This window comes from Lagopus leucura, unplaced genomic scaffold (assembly GCF_019238085.1).
Source record: "Lagopus leucura isolate 7727_CA_CO unplaced genomic scaffold, USGS_WTPT01 Super-Scaffold_100052, whole genome shotgun sequence".
Classification (NCBI taxonomy): Eukaryota; Metazoa; Chordata; class Aves; order Galliformes; family Phasianidae; genus Lagopus; species Lagopus leucura.
In genome coordinates this window covers 1,561,842-1,583,009 of record NW_024962298.1, presented here as the reverse complement: position 1 = coordinate 1,583,009, position 21,168 = coordinate 1,561,842, and the positions used below count along the sequence as shown (strand labels likewise).

Here is a 21,168-nt window from a genome sequence, read left to right as displayed (position 1 = left end):
CCTGCCTCCCATCCTCCATCATCTCCATCACCTCCATCACCTCCACATGCCGCGTTATTGTGGCTCCTGCTGAGGATGCAGAGCCTCAGAGGACAACACCAGGAGGAAGGCTCCTCTTAGAGGATGCATTGAGTCAAGCCTCTAGTCAGACACCCCTGCAATGAACAGGGGTATCTGCAGCTAGGTCAGGGTGCTCAGATCCTCATCCATCCTGACCCTGAGTGTCTCCAGGGTTGGGGTTGGACCTTGGTGCTCTTTTCCAACCTTAATGCTTCTGCGATCCAGCACCCACAAAGACAGCAAAGCTCCCATCAGTGTGAATGCTCAGTTCAGTTCCCCCTAGGAAAAAACCCAGATTCAAGCAGACGTTTGAGGACAGAGCTCTGATCCATGTTGCCCTCCCAGTAGAATGAGACCAGCAAAATGCAGGAAAATTTCGTGTTTATTAGGTTAGAAAACCTGGGCAGCCTTTACCTCTGTAAATGAATGCCTTTTTATGCAGGACACAGAAAACAGGCACTGATGCAACATTTGCCAGAAGGATTTGCCCTGCAGTCCTCAAACCCTTCTCTTTATTAGTCATAATGCATAAATCTATTAAAAAAAAAAAAAAAAAAAAAAAAAAAAAAAAAGCAGCAGCATAATGCATAATCTGGAAGCCAGAAGTGTTTTCCTGTGCCTCTTATTGCTCTGTGTCCCTTCTTATCATTCATTTGGTATTTCCTAGGAGGCTTCTCATTAGGAGGCCAGCTAATTATTTCATGTGCGAGCAGCACTACTTATATAATGCATTTCTATAGTCAGGCTGCCACCAGTGCGCAAATGCTGGGGGATCCCCTGCGTGAAGTCATTTCAGGGCACTCGTCCTGAACACGGCAGAGCGAAGCATAGCGGAGATGAGAGCTTCTCCATGCCCTCAACCCCACAAGGCTTGGCTCTCTCCTCCCTCCTCACGCAGAGCTCTTGGTGGCGAAGCGCTTCTTCATCTGGAAGCACTCGCACTGCTTGTACTTCATGGTCAGCCCGTACTGAGGGGTGACGTCCACCTGCTGGCCGGGGGCCAGGCTGATCTCCAGCTGCTGCAGGATGGTGGTCAGGAAGAGGAAGACCTCCCAGCGCCCGATGGATTCCCCGATGCACCGCCTCTTCCCCAGGCCAAAGATCACCACCTTGTCACCCTCCATCTTGTTGATTTCGGTGCCGGATGCATTGAGGAAGCGCTCAGGCTTGAAGGAGGAAGGATCCTTCCAGATCTTCCTGCGGCAGAAGGGAGAGACCTGAGCAAGGTGCTGTGGCCAGCGGCCAAAGAAAGCTTTCGTTTCCCCATCCTAAAGCAGCGGCCCTCTGCTGAGCCTCTGTTCCTGATCCGCAGTGCCAGCTGCACGTCAGCCCCTATCAGCTCATCCCACTGAAACCTCCACTTTGAACTCTCATTGTGTTTGCCTGTGCAGATACCAGGGTTGATTGAACTGGGCTCATAATTCCAGGACGTATTTCAGCTGAAACAGGAGCACGGGAATCAGGCAGGAAGGATGGGAACCGGAGGGATTTCTTCTCTGGCATTCTCCCTGCAAAACCCCTCCAGCCTGCCCCAGCCTAGCTGCACTGGGGGATTTCCCAGCATCTCAGCCAAGGGACTGCCGCTTGGATTTGGGGAAACACATTCCCACATAGCACAAAGCTTCTGACACCTGGTCTGGGAACCCCTTCTGCATCCATCCGCCATCATGTTGCATTCATGCACGTATAAGGATGGATCTGAGCTACACTTGTGCCTGGTGCACCTGGTTAGGAACACTTTGGTGTACTCACTCATCGTGGTTCACTTGCCACTGGTTGACAAATACGCAGGTGTTCTTGGGGATGTAATAACCATTCAGTACAGTGTCTTTTGTTGTACTGCAAGAAAAACGGGAGGAGGAGTTGAGAGGAGACTGGCAGCTTTGTCGTGACCTCCAAAGAGACAAAATCCAAACAGTGCTTACCTATGTGGGATGGTGAAGGGCAGGAGGGAGGTGTGCCGGAACACCTCCAGGATGAAGGCTTCTGTGTAGGGCAGCATGCCTCGGTCAGACAGCCGTGGTGTCCTCTCCTGGCCGATGGTCTGATCTGTGGGGTGCAGACAGGAGGAGCTGGTTGGGGCCAGCCCTCGGTGGAGGTCCCAGCCCTGGAGAAACAGGCTGAGGAACTCACCCAGCTCTGCCTGAATCTTCTTCTGGATGTGGGGGTACAAGGCAGCGTACAATATGCACCAAGACAGGGTGGTTGTCACGGTGTCAAAGCCTGGACAAGCACAGAAGAAAAGTGTTTAGATGCCAAAAGAAGACAGGTAGGAGGATATTTGCAGATCCCGGCGCTCTCAGTGCTTTGGCTGATGACACGCAGCCAATATTTGCCTTGGAGCAGTTCCACCATCAGCCACCACTTCAAAGCCATCTGCTCTGAGCCCACGGTCCCTCCAAAACCCCAGGCTTCCAATCCCATCTGCCAGCAGCAGATGGGGCTGCACCCACCGAGATGCCCTCACCTGCCCCAAAGAGGTCGTTGACGATGGAGATGATGCTCTCATCAGAGGGTTGGACACGGACATCCTCCCCTGTCTTCTTCTCCTGGCAGTGCCCAATCAACGAGTCCGTGACGTCCCGAATGTGCTCCTGGGAAGAGCCAGAGGGTCAGAGACACGAGGGCACATTGGATGGGGAAAGCTGGAGGCAGTGAATGCCCGCAGGAAAGCAGTGAGATGATATGGTTTGAATTTTGGGGGATCCTGCGTGGGGCCAGGAGTTGGACTTTACGATCCTTGTGGGTCCCTTCCAATTTAAGGTATTCTGTGATCCTAGGTAGGTAACAAAGCCAACCCAAAGGGTGAGGAGAACTGGGGATGTGCTAGAGAAAAACCAACAGTTCCGGGAGCCCCACCACATACTGCAAGCAGCAGAATTAGATGTGAGCCTCCTCCATCTTGGCATCTTGGTTTCATCAGGCAGAAAGCAGAGCAAAAGCTCGAATTCTGTGCCTTCTTTCAGTGATGTTAATGAATGGGATCATGACAAAGAGAAAGAGCAGTGAGGCAAAGGAAAGGTTTGCCACAGAACGTCACCCAAGCTCTTACCTTATCAAAGGTAGTGTAATGGTTCTGGACGATTTTCTGTATGAAGGCATCGAAACGAATGTTGACATCCTTAAAGGCAGCCATGGCACGGTTGGGGAGGTACCGGAGCAGCGGGATGAAGTCAGAGGGGTTTCCAGCAGCAGTCACATCCCCAAACTCAGTGTTCATGTTCACCACGCTGAGCAGCTCCTGGTCGTCGTGGTCGTAACGCTTGCCAAAGCAAATGGCACAGATGACATTGGCCACCGACACCACCAGGTAGCTGTAGGGGTCAAAGCTCTGCTTCCCCTCCATCAGCTGCAGGAATTTGGTGACCAGGTAGCTGGCCTCGTTGGTGACATGTTCCTCCAAGAGGCAGCTGGAGGAGGCTGTGGGGCTGGCGGCGATGGAGAACGTCTTCAGGGCGTTCTGTGCCAGCTTCCTACGGGCTTTCCAGGCATCCCCACATTCGTAGCTGAATGCCAGGCTGTGGCCATTGGAGATGTACTTAAAGCTGGGCAGGTCAGGGCGTCCCATGAAGTCTTCTGCTTGCCTCACCAAGGCTTGCCTGATGGTTTCCAGCCCGCTGAGCACCACCACGGGCCGGGAGCCTATGGTCACCTCCATCACATCCCCGTATTTGCGGCTCATCTGGGTGAGCACCAGGTGTGGGTCCTTCCTCAGCTCCAGCACACTGCCCAGCACTGGGAGCCCACGGGGACCCGGGGGTCTGCGCAGCCCCTTGGGTGTGTGCTGCCGGCGGGTCTGGGTCAGCAGCAGGAGCAGGCAGAAAGTGGCAGCTGCCACCAGCACCTCAGTGGCCGAGATGAGACCTGAGCCGCCCACCTGTGCCATCACTGCCTGCGATCCCGCTGCCATCTGGAAGTGAACCTGGAGGGGAGAAAGCGCTGATGGAGAGGAGGGTCCTCCACCAGATATTGGGGTTTGAGATTGTGGGTGACCCCATGCAAGCCACCGGGACCCCCTCGCTGCCCAGAAGCGATGGCTGCAGGTGGGATGTTGGAGGGTTGGGGATGGGAACGCTCACCTCTGGGTGCTGCTGTCCCACGAGGGCCCGATCCTGCCACCAGGTACCCGCTGTCCCTCCGAGCCTGCTTTATATGCATCGCCTCCCGCTGCCGTTGGCCGGGACACCTCCCATCACGTGACCCAAAGTTGAACTGCGGCCAAACTTTTGAACACCCCCCACCTCTCCCCGCCGGTCCCCCACCAACCTCCCCGGTACCCTTCCTGGTTTTGCGGGGTGGACACCTGCGGGGAGCCCCGACGGGGCGGGGGGGTGCCGAGGCGGCACGGCGCGGAGGGCGTTCGCGGCGCCACGAGCGGTTGCCGGGACATCGGGCGGGGGATCCGGAGGTCCCGTGAGGAAGGCTGTGGGGGGACATCGCGTGCGAAGCGGGCGGGAGGTTTGGGAACCTGCACCGCCCCGGTCCCTGCAGTCACGCTACCGGGGAGGTTCTTAAAGGAGCCGCAGCCCCACGCGGCTCCGCGAACACGCGGGGGCCGGCCGCAGCCCCCTCCTCACGCTGAGCTCCGCGCTGCCGCCCGAGCCGCCCCGAGGTGGGGATCTCGGATCTCAGCCCCTTCCCCACTCTTTGCCCTCGGGGCTGGACGCCTGGCCGCCCCACGGGACTCACGTCGCGGGGCTCCCGTCCCGGTTAAATATTGGCCAGGTTCGCGTGAGAAGCGATCGTGCCCTCAGTGCCCCTCTGCCCCCGGGGGCACGTCGGGGTGAGAGGGGAGGTGGCGAGTGAACAGCACGGGGCCGCGAGGAGGAGAGAGCTGCTATTTGGGGGGGGACACAAAGGGGACCCACCCCCAGGCGCTTGGGGACATCGCGTGCGAAGGGGCCAGGAACAACGTGGGACGGTCACTCTCTGTCACGCTATGGGTGTGTGGGTGGGAAATGGCTTTTAAAGGGCCAGGGCGGTGGCCCCACGTCCACGAGCCCGTCCCGGGGTCAGGGCGGCGCCGGGACCTTGCGGGATCAGATCCCCCCCCGGCGCCGTCGGGGGTAACGGGGCTCGGTGCCAGGCGTGTCCCCAGGACAAAGCGGGGCTCAGCAGTGCCTCCGCGTGTGTCTCTGCTTAGGGATGACACGGTGGCAGGGTCCGGCTACAGCCGTGCAGCCGTCCCCTACAAGCAGCCTCGGGGCTGCTCGCCCCGTCTGTGCATCCATCCAGTCATACCCTCTCCGCCCTTCCCTCCCCCCAACCTTCTCAGCACTTCCCGTCTGTCTGAGCTCATCTCCCGTGTGCTGACCGGCACCTTCCCCACGCGGAGCTGGGAGGCATCTGCGGGCTGGGACGCCTGCGTGGTGCCCGTCATTAGCGCGTGCAATTACGGGGCCGGCTTTTATCAGCGGGGATTTTGTAACTGTTCTTGCCAAGCATTAATGAGCCCAGGCACTGCTATTAACGATCCCGCTCGAGCCAGATGTTGAAAGCCTTTATTAAACATTAGCTCGGCTTGTACCTGGGCAAAATTCCCACCGTGCTTTCCAAGGAACGGATGAAAACTGGGGCCAAATTGTATCCCATCTCATCAGCCTCCCTGCTGCCCTGAGCACCTGTGCATCGCACCGAGGAGGGACGCAGTGTGTCCCCATCGGGGCACGCAGGGGGACGAGCCCTCTGGGATGCCCCCAGCCTTGCCCCTGTCCCCTGCCCTATGTCAGCAGCTCCCCCTGCCCTGCCACTCCTCTCCCTGCAGCAGGGGAAGCGCGCCAGCCACTTCTCACGCAACCCTGGCCAATGGTTAACCCAAGGCCAGAGGTCCTGCCACTGATAGCGTGGGGATACAGGTGCCCCACTTGAAAGGCTGGTGCCCTGGAGCATCTCAGAGCCGGAGGGTGTATGCCTGCGTATCTAGAGTGGCTCCAGATGGGATCAGCCCCTCTGTTAATAGGTAGTCGCTCGTTGGGTCTTGGCTGCTGTGACCCTCAGATAAGCACCCAAAAATGCATATAAAGCCCCGTGGCAGAGCTAAGAAGCAGGGGAAGAGGATCCTGCGTGGTTCCTGGCTCTGAGTGCCCTCTGCCTGTCTCTGCCCAGCTTCAAGGACCTGCAGGTAGGAATGTATGCATGTGGCTCTGAACACAGAGGTAGGATCGAGAAGGTATTTATGTCAACATAAGAAATTCACGGAATGTCTCTGCCATCCCTCTCTTTCTCTACGCTCTCTGCTCTGTTTAAAATAACTTTTTCAAACCCTAACTCTACACCACGCTTCCTTCCAGATGGCAATGGGGCCAGAGGAAGCAATGGCACAGGTGGGCAGCTCAGGTCTCATCTTGGCCACTGAGGTGCTGGTGGCAGCTGCCACTTTCTGCCTGCTCCTGCTGCTGACCCAGACCCGCCGGCAGCACACACCCAAGGGGCTGCGCAGACCCCCGGGTCCCCGTGGGCTCCCAGTGCTGGGCAGTGTGCTGGAGCTGAGGAAGGACCCACACTTGGTGCTCACCCAGATGAGCCGCAAATACGGGGATGTGATGGAGGTGACCATCGGCTCCCGGCCCGTGGTGGTGCTCAGCGGGCTGGAAACCATCAGGCAAGCCTTGGTGAGGCAAGCAGAAGACTTCATGGGACGCCCTGACCTCTACAGCTTCCGACACATTACGGATGGACAGAGCCTGACCTTCAGCACTGACACGGGGGAAGTGTGGAGAGCCCGTAGGAAGCTGGCACAGAACGCCCTGAAGACCTTCTCCATCGCCGCCAGCCCCACGGCCTCCTCCAGCTGCCTCTTGGAGGAGCACGTCACCACTGAGGCCAGCTACCTGGTCACCAAATTCCTGCAGCTGATGGAGGAGAAGCAGAGCTTTGACCCCTACCGCTACATGGTGGTGTCGGTGACCAACGTCATCTGTGCCATTTGCTTTGGCAAGCGTTACGACCACGACGACCAGGAGCTGCTCAACGTGGTGAACGTGGTGGATGAGTTTGTGGATGTGACTGCTGTTGGCAACCCAGCTGACTTCATCCCGCTGCTCCAGTACCTCCCCAGACGCAACATGGATTTATTTCTGGATTTCAACAAGCGATTCATGAAATTGTTGAAGACAGCTGTGGAAGAGCACTACCAGACTTTCGACAAGGTAAGAGCCCACGGGAGCCTCACCTGCCGTTCCCCCTTGGTATCAGTGAGTTACTTGTGCTCTTGCTGCTAATGGCCAGCTCATTTTCATAGACTGTAAAGTCAGTAGGGCCGTAGGGTGTTGGAGGGCGGACACCCTTGCTCATACCACCATGGGTGCTTACAGCAAGTCAGCATCACTTGTCTCTTCTTCTCAGAACAACATCCGAGATGTCACCGACTCCCTCATTGAGCAGTGCATGGAGAAAAAAGCCGAAGCCAACAGTGCCACACAGATCCCAAATGAGAAGATCATCAACCTGGTGAATGACATCTTTGGAGCAGGTATGTCTTCCCAGCGCTCCCTCAGCTCCTGCAGCTTGTCTCAGGCTCCTCAATCCTCCTTGTCCAGGGAGCTAAGCACCCACCTGGCTCTCTGGTTTTCTCCCAGTAACCCAGAGACCCCATGGGACATCAGCTCTGGAAAGAGGCTTTAGGAAGAAGCACAGAGCACAGTTTGTAGCTTGATCAAGCTTCCAAGCCAGGGTGGTTGAAGGAGGTGCCTGCTGACTGGTTCATGTTAGAGCAGCCCTGTGGAAACTCCCTCGATTCCCAGGAAGCTAGAATCTTAGTCCAACCTGATGTAAACAAGGGGTAGACAGAGAGGAATGAGAACTGAAGTTTTTAGTAAAGCTTTCTCCGTCAGGATAAAAGTCCGAGCCCTACTGTGTGCGCCTAGGATGTCCTCTGCCCTGCACATTGTGTGGACCTGATCTGCTCTCTGTCTAGGCTTTGACACTGTGACAACCGCCCTGTCCTGGAGCCTCATGTACCTCGTGACGTACCCCCACATCCAGAAGAAGATTCAGGCAGAGCTGGGTGAGTTCCTCAGCCTGTTTCTCCAGGGCTGGGACCTCCACCGAGGGCTGGCCCCAACCAGCTCCTCCTGTCTGCACCCCACAGATCAGACCATCGGCCAGGAGAGGACACCACGGCTGTCTGACCGAGGCATGCTGCCCTACACGGAGGCCTTCATCCTGGAGGTGTTCCGGCACACCTCCTTCATGCCCTTCACCATCCCACACAGGCAAGTGCTGGGCTTTCAAAGAGGAGGGAGGGTCAAGCAGGACTTAATGAAGTCCGCTGAGGATGCAGAAGAGCCTCTTTGCTTCCCAAAACCTCACAGTCCTCTCTCCTCCCACCAGCACAACCAGAGACACGGTGCTGAATGGCTACTATATCCCAAAGGACCGCTGCGTGTTTATCAACCAGTGGCAAGTGAATCACGATGAGTGAGTACCTTCAAGGGCAGGAAGCCTCCTGCTCCGGGAGAAAAAGGAGCAGATGAGGTATCTGCTGAACCCAGTGTCCCCTGCATCCGTGGCCAGGGGACATCATCTCAAAATCTGATGTCTGCCATTCTAGGAAACTTTGGAAGGATCCACAGGCTTTCAACCCAGAGCGTTTCCTCAATGCTGAAGGGACTGAAGTGAACAAAGTGGATGCGGAGAAGGTGATGACTTTTGGCCTGGGGAAAAGGAGGTGCATTGGGGAAAACATAGGCAAGTGGGAGGTGTTCCTTTTCCTGTCCACGTTGCTCCAGCAACTGGAGTTCAGCATCCGTGATGGCAAGAAAGCAGACATGACACCTATATATGGACTGTCCATCAAGCACAAGAGATGTGAGCACTTTCAAGTCAAGAAACGCTTCTCCATGAAGAGCTCAAACTGAGCAGTTTATCCATAGCCCAGGTATTTTCACCTGGGCACCCTTATAACAGACCTGGGTCTGGCATTACCTCACAGAACCGTGCAATAAACAAAAGCCATTGAAGCTCCCGTTCTCAGTCTTGTTCACTTCCTTGTGTTTGTTCACCTTCTTTGTTTCCCAGCATTTCTGGTGTTGGATGTTCCGTCCTGTCTACTCTTAGCACCACAAAGCACAGTTATGGGGGGCACAAGCTGCCATTTGAGGGAAGGACAGGAAATGTACCCCAAACCATCTGAAGGCCTCGGGGCTGTATTCCTTCAGAATTACTCTTTGACAGCTGAAGGACAACCAACCTATGCCCCAAGATCTTGGCAGAACTGATGCCCAAAGCCTGGGTGGGGATGAGGATGATGCTATCAATGTCCAGCCAGCATCACTGCTTCTGGACTTCTCAGGGGACAGATTTTCACCAATTGGAATTTACCTTCACTGTAGATGAGAGTGCAGGGAATAAATTATTGGAGATTTTGGGAAGATATCTTGGAAAAGTGCTGATAGTTCTCCAAGCCCTCCAAAGACAAGGCTTCCTTGTTTCTACATTGGGTTTTTAATTGCCCGACTCACTTGTCCCTCTGAGATCCCGTTCAGAAGCTTCAATGCCTCTCTGAGAATCTATCAGACAACCTTGCACCAGGCTGTTGGTTTTCTGGGCTGGAGCAAGGGTGTTTTCGTGACAGGGAGAGGAGAACAGGACCTTCTCCAACTCAAACCCAAAAGTTTACATTGGCTGTCAGTCAATCCCTGCCAGGAAGGCCAGATGCCTCCTCTTCTTGCCCTAGTACAGCTTGGTGTTCGTTTGCACGCAACCCAGTAGCAGTCATGCGACGATATGGGAACAAGAACAACCACTCAGTGCAGCACTGCTTTGAACCCGTTTCCATGGGTTGCATCTACTCAACCATTACACCAGACCCTAACCAATGAGACTTCTCTTTGGGTCCGAATACGGGTGCCTGGTAACGTGGAAACACGCCTTGAGCAAAAACTTCCAAGAAGAGAGAAAAACAAAAGAGCCCTTGTGGGGAAGGAAATGGGGAAGCCGACTGCCCAAGACCTCACGGAGATTCCAGCAAGAACTGGGAGGTGTTCAGACCCGTTAAACCGGCAGGAATGGAAGGAACAACTCTTCATCTGTCCAGATGCTGCCAATGGGTGTAGGGGATGATGAGGCAGGAAGAAGGAGTTTGGAGCCCAGGTCAATCTCTGCTCTCAGCATGGAGACAAATGGAGAACTAATTCTGCTTAGCTTCAATAAAGATGCTGATGCAGCTATTTCCAGCATGCTGCTGAGTCAAAAGTTCCTTTAAGCTGAGGTCACCAGCCTTGGAGGAAATGTGGATGGACGGCTTAGGACCACGCATGAGGTCCATTAGGCAGATAGCATCTCAACAGAACAACAAAATAAAATAGGTAAAGGCAATCTATTCATGACCTGCCTGTCCATGGAGGGCATCCCAAGGACAGCCCAGGGAAGGTGGAATCATCACAGACATGGGATGAGCTTCTCATCACTTAACCTGGGGGAAGACCTCCAGGACCATCCCGTCATGGTGTCACCACCACCCCATGGTGTGGGAGGCTCCCATGGGCTCAGCCAGCAACTCTGGTGCTGGTGCAGGACCAGAGTCCCATCAGCTGGAGCCATTGCGTGACTCTGTCCTCCTGAGTCCTGGTGCTGGTTACTGATAAGGCCTGCAATAAGCAGGTGCTGATATAAAGGAAGAACGCTGGGACGATTTTTACCCTTTAGAGATGGATGTTTTATAGCCCCGGGGCCGATAAGTGGATTAATATTAACATCAGGGAGGTGAAACATCTCCTTGGTGATTGTTCCTCCCGAAGCGTTTATCAAGGGCTGATTGCTGCCCCTGGGATAACTGCTGCCTGAGGGTGCAGTGGGCAGAACCAGGGTGAAGTCACTGCAGAGCCGGGATGGGGAAGGGAGAGAGAAGGCAGGAGGGGAGTGGAAGGAGAGCAAGCAGGGAGCAGCAAGGAGACCTTTTGTGGAGGCTCTGGAAGGGAGCAGGGCTGCCATACAAGGTTGGACTGGCCTCCTTGGACATTCTTGGTGTGTCCTGGCAGCTCTTATCAAAGTGTTTCCATGCTGCACTCACAGCTCTGCCCTTCCTCCTCTCCCCCACCACCTCCCAATAAGCAAATCTATCGATCATTGCCACACCAGCACCAATTGCTCACACAACTCCTCTATCTTCGTCTTTCCATAGATTATTTCCCTCGATTAAAGCCTCCATTTATTCCCCAGGTAACTTGAGATTGCCATGATTTCTTTATGGGGACCTTTATGGGGACCGGAGCTGTGATAAGCCAGGGGAGCTTTGATTGCACCACAGCTAATTGCTTTTATTGGCGCTTTTAAAGTGAGTCAGCACTGAGCCATGGCCTCTTGGCTCCTGGTCCTCCTGCCAAGCTGGTGAGGCTCACCGGTCCCTTGAGCCCACAGAAAAACATCCAGCAGGGATGGAAACCTTAAATGCAGGCAGCACCAAGCTCCTCCACCTGGACGCCAGCCTTTGGAGTTCCCAATTCCCCAGAGGAGTTGCTCCAGTACTTAATGACCCTCCTTGTTAAAAGAGCGTCCTGTACTTTTCTAACTCAGCTCCATCTCTCTTCTTTCCCTCAGCACTCTTGGGTGCCTGTAATTGATGGCCAAGCCTGCTCAGTTTTGCCAAAGGAGAAATAAATTGTCTCCTAAGCTAAGCAGGCGTCACAGAATCATAGATCACAGAATCACAGAATGGCCAGGGTTGGAAGGGACCTCAAGGATCATGAATGTCCAACCCCCCTGCCACATGCAGGGCCACCAACCTCCACATTTAATACCAGACCACTGCTGTGACTGCCAGTCCCCAAAAGAGGGGACAGCCCCTCCATGTTAATAATACTCTTGATGCTTGATGTCTTCAGGCTCACTTTGAGCCCCACATTTCTGAGCCACGTGTGCAGTGTGATGGTACCCAAGCACTGTGAGCTTTGCTGCTGCATCCCTTATTGAGGGGTTAGTGGGCAGGGTGGTGATGGGCTGGTGGTTAGATGAGATGATCCCAGTGGTCATTCCAACCTTAATGATTCTATGACAAGATGATCTCCAAAGATCACATCTCCTTGCCTCTCCACATTCAGGACCAAGCCAGGCTTTCCTCTTTCTTCAGCCATGGGAGCAGCTGTGTTGCAGTGGGAAGAGTGGCTGATTTCTGCCTTTTGGGGGAAGAAAAACTGCTCCCCACCATGGAGCAGGGCTCTCTGATTTTATCTTACAGGGCACTGGAGCTGGTGGGACTTTCTCTGGACCCCAAGCCCGAAGATACAATGGGGTGCACAAGAAAGCAGGTGAGGGTGGAGTTTGTCCCTGGGTTGAGGCAGAGCAAAGCAGTCACGGTGATAACCACATCCTGCACAACGAGGGCTGCTTGGGACAAGTGGGGGTTGGGGGCACCGACCTCAATCCCAGCTCTCCTTCAGCTCCCTGCATCCCTCACCAGCATCTGGCACACTGGGAGACCCCACGGCAACCCAATCCCTTCTGTTTTAATTAAAACCCTCCTGGAAACGAGGGAAGTCTCGGAAAATGAGGCAGAACCAACGAGGTGTTTTAGGAGCCGGCACACGGCACGCGAGGGTCAGGGTTGAATGCCCTCAGGGAGCAGCACCAGGCAGAGCAGTGCGGGTCCCGAAGCAGCGATGCTCTCCGGAGCCTTTTTGTCCCCTCTGCGTCGCCTTTGGGACGTGATCGCCCTCGTGTGGCATCTGCCACATCTCTGCTCTGCATGAACGGAACCTTTCCCTGAAAGGCTGAGCTCCTACTCCGAGCGTTCGGGGGATGCTCATGTAGGGGATGCTCATCAGGAGGATGCTCATTCGGGGAGGGGGATGCTCACTTGGGGGATGCTCATTTGGGGAGGGAGCTTTGTATCCCCACCGCCCTGGAGCTTGCAGTGCTGCAGGACCACATCCACCTGCCTTCGTGTTCAGCTCAGCATGCAGGTGTGCTGCTTCGCTCGCAGCATTTCTGCCCTGGGGTGGCTGCACGGGTTGGTGCCCGCATCCGCGCTTTGCTGCAAGCAGAGCTGCTCTCATTTCCTCCCAGCATCGCTCTGAGTGAGACAGAGCGTGGAGTAGGGATGAACACGAGCAGGGCCAGCCTGCAACCCAGCATCCTTCGGGGCACTGAGCTCCATGCGGGGAGCTCCATACGCATTCAGCACCATCTGGGCTGCTGGAACTGTTGGCACCGAGCTCCCATCGGTGTCACCCGCATGGTCCCCTGCGCTGGGGGGGGGGGGGGATGCAGGCACTGTGCCGGGCTTCCTGCTTCGCCCTACATGGGCTGCACGCAGCGCAGGGCAGGAAGTGACAGCGGCTCTGCCCGCGAGCAGGCAGTGCTTGAGAGCTCGGGGCATGGCGGCACGGTGCTGGGGGCCATGGGAGCAGGGTGCCCACCTCCCTGCGTGCAGAACCCCCACAGCTGGGTGGGCTCCTGCAGTCACAGAATTGAACTGGAAGGGAATCACTCCCTCCCCCCGCCCCCCCCCTCCCCGGCCAAAACACACAGAGAGACACCCGTAGCACATCAGGCGCTCAAAGCCACCCAGCCTGACCGTGGTGTCTACAGGTACGGGGCACCACCTCCTCTCTGGGCATCCCGTGCCAAGCTCTTCGGTGTACAAAACTCCTCGCACCCAACCCAAATCTCTCCTCCCGCACTCCGAACCCATCTCCCCATCCCGCATCTCCCCGCACCCCGAAAGCCGCCTCTCTCCCTTCTGCCCACCAGGGGGCTCCGCGGAGCCGCACGGCGCAGGCGCGCTGTTCGGGGCGCTCCGATTCCGGCCGCCGCTTCCTTCCAGCAGGCCCCGGCCGCGCCGGCCCGCGCTCCCCGCTCCCCGCTCCCTCCTCCCCCTTCCCCCGCACCGCCCGGTCCCGCTCTCTCCCCGCATCCCGGGCCGCGGCCGCTCCGTTCCGTGGTCGCGGGGGGGGGGGGGGGGGGGAAAGCTGCGGGACACCGCTGTCAGCCGGCCCGAAAAAGCTGCGGGGGGACGGAGGGGTCGGGCAGCGCTTCCTCGAGGGGGTGGAAGAGCGCTGAGCTCGGCCGGACGGGTCTGCGCCGGTAGTGGTAACGGAGGGGATGCTTTGTTCCCTTTGAGGCTGTGGTCCTTGGACCCGTAGTGGAGAGAGCGTCCCAAAGGGCCTCCGGTGGAGATTTGCCCACTGAGGGTGGAGATCTGTCCATTGGGGATGGAGATCTGTCTATTGGGGATGGAGATCTGTCCATTGGGGATGGAGATCTGCCCACTGGGCATTGAGAGCCGTCCATTGGAGATGGAGATCTGTCCTTTGGGGATGGAGATCTGTCCACTGGGGATGGAGATCTGCCCACTGGGGATTGAGATCTGTCTGCTGGGGAGGCAGGGGTTGGAGGTGCATCCACTGGAAATGGAGATGTGCCCATTGGGAACAGGAGGTGTGTCCACTGGGGATGGGAGATCTGTCCGTTGGGGATGGGAGGTGTGTCTGTTTGGGGAGAGGAGGTGCATCCATTGGGGACAGGAGGTCCATCCACTGGGGATGGAGATTTGTCCATTGGGGGTGGAGATCTGTCCACTGGGGATGGTAGGTGCATCCACTGGGGACAGAAGTCTGTTGGGGATGGAGTTTGAAGATGGGGCCCCCAGCAGAGGTCAACGGCAGTGATGCATCACAAGCAGGATGTCAACCCATGGTTCTCCTCCCACATTCACCCATTCCTTTCGGGGCGCACAGAGCCCACGTGCTGCTCCCCAGGAAGGCACTGACACCCATCAGGGCACGGGAAGCAGACCCAAAGGATGTGGCCTTGGGACATGGTGTGGTGGCCATGGGTTGGTGGTCACAGTTGGTCGTCATGGAGGTCCATTCCAACCCTAGCAGTTCAGTGATTCTGGAGGTGTCGTCGGGCACTGCGGCCAATCGGTGGACAACCACATCCAGCGAAACCGCCCAGGTTTTGGAGAAAAGGCCCAGGAAGACTCTGCCACAGTGAGGAGGTTGGAAGCAGCGTCTCAGGGCCTCCACCTGCCCCTGAGTATCCCCTAGGCGCTGTCTGTGGTTTGACAGCATCATCTCTCTTTTAAAAACGCCATCAAAAAGGAACGCCACCCCCCTTTCCTCTCTGGGGGCCGTTGGCTGGTGCCCGACACGCGCAGTTGGAGGCGCTGAGCCGGAGAGGAGCGGCAGAACCATCTCAGAGCACTGATGAGATAAAGGAGGAACGTTTTTCTTTCGATTATGGTAATCGTAGGTGTTGCTTGTAATGACAGCTGATAAGATCTTTTGGAGAGCAGCGGGGATGTTGTCTGTTTGGGGGTTGTTGCGTGTCTTTTGTTTCTGAAGTTTGGATAGGAGCTCGAGCGGAGCGCGAGGACGGCGTTGTGCTGGAGCACACTGGAGCCCTTCTTGCAGGTTCTGAACGTCCCCTGGTCCCTTTTTCTCTCCAGCAGAGCAGCGTGGGGATGGAGCAGCTCTGCTGGGAGCTGTGGGAATGGCTGCTGTGCTGGGATGCGCTCCGCATCCCTCTGCTGCCGGCAGAGCCCTGATGCTCAGCGCTGATCCATCAGCCCAAGGATGAGGTCAGTTCCCCGGGGACATCCAGCAGGCATGGAGCCTTCTTCATCTGCTTCTGAGGAGAGGAGGAAGTGCTGGTGTTGGACAAAAGGAGAGGTCCTCTCACCTTGTTCCACTTCCCAATGGGTCACCGGGGTGCTGCCAGTGCCTGCTTCCCACTTTAGGGCCGTGCTCCGGTCTGTTGTTCCCCAATGGAGTGAGCTGTGCCAGGAACGTGCAGGTGGAGCCCAATCTCAGCCCCAAGCTCCTTCCTGCCGCCCTCGCCCTCCAAGCACACAGGAGCTGCTGGGAGCCGCTGACCACGCACTGCGGGGACCTTCCTGAGAGCAGCAGGGCGGTGAGAAAGGCAGAAATGGGAAATCCCTCCTGCGGATGTGAGCGGCGTGGGACTCCATGCAAAGTGCCACGCAGCCGTGCTCATCCCCATGGCAGTTCAAAGGGGCTGAGGGTCTGCATTCAGCCCATACTCGTGAGCTTGCACTCTGCAGAAGGGCACCAAAACTGCACCTGAGGGCGGTGGAACACCCCATTCCAGCAAATAACACCCTAAACTGTGGTGTGGAGGGACAGAAGAGTGCCTTCCTTCAAGCAGACTTCATTAAGATGGCTGTGTGGACCCAGCCGATGGGTTATTTTGGAGGGCTGTGTTTTGCTTTGGACCATTTCCTGCAACAGCTCGCTTTGAGGCTTCAGCAAAGATCCACTTGAAGACAGAGATTGAGCTCTAAGATGAACGCTACACGCAGGCAGGGATGCTGCATTCCCACGGGTGCTCTCTCACAGTACACAGGGATGCCAATGGAGAGCATCCCCAGCGCTGGGGCGAACGGGACGGGGCAGAACCGGGTTTGGTGCTGCGAGCAGCAGGATGAGGAACAGTCCCATGTGGGGCTTTTCGGGGGGGGGGGGTGCCGAGGAAGTGACGCAGCCCCACAGCTCGCTCTCAGGAGGATTCTCTGTGGGGACGTCCCCAGCACCGCTCATGTGGCTGGGAGGAAAAACCTCAACCGTGCACAGGGCCAGGTGCTGTGCTGATGGGCACGCTCCCTTCCCAGGGTGGGAACAGCTCTGAGCATCTCTCCAGACCCTAAACAAAATGGGAGCGAGGTGTTGGCAGCTCTCAGCGCCCAGATCTCTTCCTCTCCACCGCTCTGCCCTCTTATCTTCTTCCTCCTCCCAGCCTTGCCCCTTTGCTTTCGGTTCCTCCTGCCCAAAATACTTCTGGCTGCTGACGGCTGTCCGTCGGGCCGGCAGTAACTCTAAAGCGCCCGCGTCGTTCTGGCATCACCCCCAGTGGGGGCTCGGGGACGCTCGTGGCCGCTGTGACCGTGGGGAGAGGCCCCATGGTTCAGCCCAAGAAAGCCTCATTTGATGGCGGGGCTGCTGACTTCAGCCAGCAGCCGGCGCGGATAAAGGCGGGTTTGTTCCCCTCCTACGCGCAGAGCAGGATGCGACCCGCGGGGACAGGGCTGCACCCACGCCCAGAGCGCCTTGTCCCGAGGGAAATGGGCTATTTTTCTTCTTGTTCCCTTTGCAAAAGCTTGCTGCAGCGGCGCCGTTCCCAGCAGCTGGCGTGGGGATGTTTTCTTGTTTCTCGCGGAGCTTTTTTCTCTTCCCGCTTCTGCTCCATCCCGGCCTCTCCTGCTGGGTGTGACGTCTGGGGATGGATGGCTTTTGGTGCTTCCTTAGCAAATGAAAGTCGTGCCGGCCAAAAACCCCTCTGCAAACAGCGTTCCCAGCCCAGCCCTGCACGCACGCATGGAGATGCGGTGCCTCTCGCAGCGGTGCTGCTGTTCTCAGCTGTCCTTTTACCCCCTGCCCAGGTCTCATGGTACCAAGTGACGCGTCCCTCCCGTGAGATTTGCTCCCCCGAAGCCCCTGAGAAGATGTCAGGGATGCAGGTGAGGTGCCGTGAGCCCTGCGCTCCCCTGCTGCTCGGTGTCGGGGTGGGTGGGAGATGCTCTGAGCCACCTCTCACATCCTCCCCCCCCTCTCCTTTTGCCCCCCCAGGCCGTTTGGCCATCCGGTACAGAATGTATCGCCAAGTACAACTTCCACGGTACCGCCGAGCAGGACCTGCCGTTCAGCAAGGGAGACGTCCTCACCATCGTTGCTGTCACCAAGGTAATGGCCATTGGGTCCCGGGGCGGTGGGTCCCACCCTCCCAACCCCTGTGGGGTTCCCCGAGCCTCCCCCTTGTTTTCTCCTGCATCCCACGGGCAGGGAGCCTCGCTCTGCTGTCCCCACAGGCCGGCAATCGGGCCAGGCGTTGGGTTAATTAATTCACAGCCTCGTTAGTTAAAGTTCCTCTGAAATGGAAGTGTCCCAGGCGGCGCAGTGGAGGGGGATGGAGAAAGGCTTGCAGTCTGGCTCCCGACGAGACATCTGTGGGCTCGCTGTGACACCTCTGCTGTCCCCACAGGACCCCAACTGGTACAAGGCGAAGAACAAGGTGGGCCGGGAGGGCATCATCCCCGCTAACTACGTGCAGAAACGGGAAGGAGTGAAGGCTGGCATCAAGCTCAGCCTCATGCCGTGAGTCCCCATCACCCCTAAACGTTGCCCCCTGGCCCCGTGGGATCCGTCCCGGCGCACTGACTGCCTCTCCCACCCTGCTGCAGGTGGTTCCATGGGAAGATCACACGGGAGCAGGCAGAGCGGCTGCTGTACCCACCTGAAACGGGGCTGTTCCTGGTGCGGGAGAGCACCAACTACCCTGGGGACTACACCCTGTGTGTGAGCTGTGAGGGCAAGGTGGAGCACTACCGCATCATTTACTCCTCCAGCAAGCTGAGCATCGACGAGGAGGTCTACTTTGAGAACCTGATGCAGCTTGTGGAGGTGGGGTCCCGGGGAGCAGGAACCCTCCTTGTCCCTGGAGGTGCCCAAGGCTGTGGATGGGGCCCTGGCAGGGCAGCGTGAGCTAGTGGGGGCAGCCAGCCATAGCTGGGGGCTTTAAGGTCCTTTCCAACCCAACCATTCTGTGGTTGCACGTGTGGTTGATGCGGGACTCGCTGCATGCCCCGACCCGTGGCGAGGAGGGGCCATAAGTTTGAGGATTGCATGGGTTGGAGTTGGGTTGCTCTGGACCGTGGGAGGTGATGGAATCTTCTTTGCATCCCTGTGGGCTGGGTCGGAAGCTGCTGGGCCCAGAGCCCTGGGACAAAAGGGGTGAGATGGAAACAAGGATAGGATGGGCAAAGGCACCGAAGCCCTGAGCCCGTACTGGTCTCATCTGTGGCCTCGTGCTGCCACCTGGTGGGGTCTCAGGGCCTGGCATCGCCCTGGCAGGGACCCCCACCGAGTCCCCACGCTGTCATCCGTGGCTGTGGGTGACCTCCCGGCCTCTCACCCCCGTCTCCCCTCCAGCATTACACCACGGATGCTGACGGGCTCTGCACGCGCCTCATCAAGCCCAAGGTGATGGAGGGGACGGTGGCAGCTCAGGATGAGTTCTCCCGCAGTGAGTGGCCGTGCCCCCTCCCCAGCTCTTGTCCCCATCCCTGGCACTCCCTCACCCTCATCCTTCCCACTCAGGTGGCTGGGCCCTCAACATGAAGGACCTCAAGCTGCTGCAGATCATTGGCAAAGGGGAATTTGGAGGTGAGCAGCGCTTTGGCCTCACTTACCCAGTGCCATAGGGTCTCCTGTGCTGGGGAAAAGCACGTCCCTGTGCGTCCCAATAAGGGGTTGATGCTGGGAGGGATGTTGGGAGGCTGTGGCTCATTCCTGTGCCCATCCATCCTTCCTACAGACGTGATGCTGGGTGATTACCGGGGGAACAAAGTCGCCGTCAAGTGCATTAAAAACGACGCCACAGCGCAGGCTTTCCTGGCAGAAGCGTCTGTGATGACGTGAGTATGGCTGGGGGGGGGACAACACACACAAGAGATGGCAGTGGGAAGGGGTGTGTGGATGGAGGTGGTCTCCGTGCCCTCCTGCTCCCTGCCCTGAGCCTTCCTCTGCTGTGCAGGCAGCTCCGACACAGCAACCTGGTGCAGCTGCTGGGGGTGATCGTGGAGGAGAAGAGCGGCCTCTACATTGTCACTGAGTATATGGCCAAGGTGAGAGCTGACCACAGGGTCCTCCCACACAACCACAACCCTCTTTCTCCACTTCCTTCTCCCCATCGCTCTGCCCCCCAACCTCTTGTTCCCCTGGGCCATGACCCCAGTTGGATGCTACCATCTCCCCATCCCACACCCTGGGCCGTGTGGGGCTGGCAGTGGGACACTGCTCCCAGCAAGATGCTGGCACTGATGGCACCATCTCTCTCTGTCCCTCCAGGGCAGCCTAGTAGATTACCTGCGGTCGCGCGGGAGGTCGGTCCTAGGTGCAGACTGCCTGCTCAAGTTTTCCTTGTAAGTATGGTGGGGCGGGGGGATCTGAGCATCCTCTTCCCTGCAGGGAAGTGGGACCTTTAAAAATCCCTTCCAACTCAAATGCTTCCACGAGTCTGTGACGCAGGGATGGTCCTGCTTGCTCTGCCCGTCTCACCCCATGCCCTGGGGCTTGAGAAACAGGAAGAGGAGACGAGGGATGGGGGAGATGCTGTCCCCAGAGATGGTTGAGGTTGGAAGGGATGTGTCGTCCAAGCCTCCTGCTTCAAGCAGGGCCGCCGAGAACTCGCTGCCCTGATGTCCCCAACCACAGGGCTGACGTGAACCCATGGCTTTTTGTAGCCACAGTTCTGGTAACCAGATTCCTAACGCCTCTCTGTCACCCGCCAGAGATGTCTGTGAAGCCATGGAGTACCTGGAAGCCAACAACTTTGTCCATCGGGACCTGGCGGCGAGGAACGTGTTGGTCTCAGAGGACAACATTGCCAAGGTCAGCGATTTTGGGCTGACAAAGGAAGCGTCGTCCACTCAGGACACGGGGAAGCTGCCTGTGAAGTGGACAGCACCCGAAGCACTTAGAGAAAAGGTGGGAGGAGAGCCGTCAGAGCAGGGAAAGACCTCGAGATGTCCCGCTTTGTGCTCAAAGCCCCACTCAAAACGGCCCTTTCTCCCTGCACGCAGAAATTCTCCACCAAATCGGACGTGTGGAGCTTCGGGATCCTCCTGTGGGAAATCTATTCCTTCGGGCGAGTGCCTTATCCAAGAATCGTAAGTGAGAGCTCATGGGGGCAGGGGGGAGGGCTGGGGGCAGCCCTTGGGTACTTGGGGGGGTTGGGAGCAGCCCCCTGAGCCCTGTCCCCTCAGCCCCTGAAGGACGTGGTGCCCCGGGTGGAGAAGGGCTACAAGATGGACGCACCCGACGGCTGCCCAGCCATCGTCTACGAGGTGATGAAGAAGTGCTGGACGCTGGACCCAGGGCACCGGCCGTCCTTCCACCAGCTCCGTGAACAGCTAGTGCATATCAAAGAGAAGGAGCTCTACCTGTGAGAGGGCTCTGGGGGGCACCTCCAACCCCAGGGCAGGAGCAGGGGGGCTCTCCCAGCCCACACAGCACAGAGGGCCACCCATGGGAGCGACCGGACGGAGCCCAACCACCGGGCAGCCCCTCCTGGTCTCTTCCAACCTTCCAAATCGGTCTTCGTTGGGTTTTGTTTTGTTTGTTTTGTTTTGTCCCAGGCTTTTTTTTTTTTTTT

General features: G+C 57.4%; 3 protein-coding genes across 5 annotated transcripts; 2 read left to right on the top strand and 1 right to left on the bottom strand.

The window, feature by feature from the left end:
- Positions 1-424: 424 nt before the first annotated feature.
- Positions 425-4,249, bottom strand: LOC122187847 (cytochrome P450 1A4). The gene is made up of 7 exons (XM_042885694.1): positions 4,140-4,249; positions 3,113-3,982; positions 2,528-2,654; positions 2,194-2,283; positions 1,986-2,109; positions 1,813-1,899; positions 425-1,257 (listed from the first exon to the last, which is right to left on the bottom strand). Exons 2-7 carry the CDS (start codon positions 3,968-3,970, stop codon positions 951-953), a joined length of 1,593 nt encoding a protein of 530 aa, XP_042741628.1. The 5' UTR covers positions 3,971-3,982; positions 4,140-4,249; the 3' UTR covers positions 425-950.
- Positions 4,250-5,917: 1,668 nt separating this feature from the next.
- Positions 5,918-9,020, top strand: LOC122187851 (cytochrome P450 1A5). The gene is made up of 7 exons (XM_042885699.1): positions 5,918-6,181; positions 6,351-7,208; positions 7,405-7,531; positions 7,976-8,065; positions 8,150-8,273; positions 8,392-8,478; positions 8,612-9,020. Exons 2-7 carry the CDS (start codon positions 6,351-6,353, stop codon positions 8,916-8,918), a joined length of 1,593 nt encoding a protein of 530 aa, XP_042741633.1. The 5' UTR covers positions 5,918-6,181; the 3' UTR covers positions 8,919-9,020.
- Positions 9,021-14,945: 5,925 nt separating this feature from the next.
- CSK (C-terminal Src kinase) lies at positions 14,946-21,161 on the top strand. Of its 3 annotated transcripts, none has more exons than XM_042885816.1 (13): positions 14,946-15,248; positions 17,399-17,476; positions 17,586-17,699; positions 17,998-18,110; positions 18,197-18,416; positions 18,945-19,038; positions 19,113-19,178; positions 19,330-19,429; positions 19,549-19,639; positions 19,863-19,936; positions 20,306-20,501; positions 20,597-20,683; positions 20,780-21,161. In XM_042885816.1, the coding sequence occupies exons 1-13, from the start codon at positions 15,240-15,242 to the stop codon at positions 20,960-20,962; spliced, it is 1,425 nt and encodes a 474-aa protein (XP_042741750.1). In that variant the 5' UTR covers positions 14,946-15,239; the 3' UTR covers positions 20,963-21,161. The 3 variants fall into 3 exon arrangements, with proteins under 3 accessions (XP_042741750.1, XP_042741751.1, XP_042741749.1); XM_042885817.1 differs by having other exon boundaries at positions 15,224-15,242; XM_042885815.1 differs by lacking the exon at positions 14,946-15,248 and having other exon boundaries at positions 16,970-17,476.
- Positions 21,162-21,168: the final 7 nt, after the last annotated feature.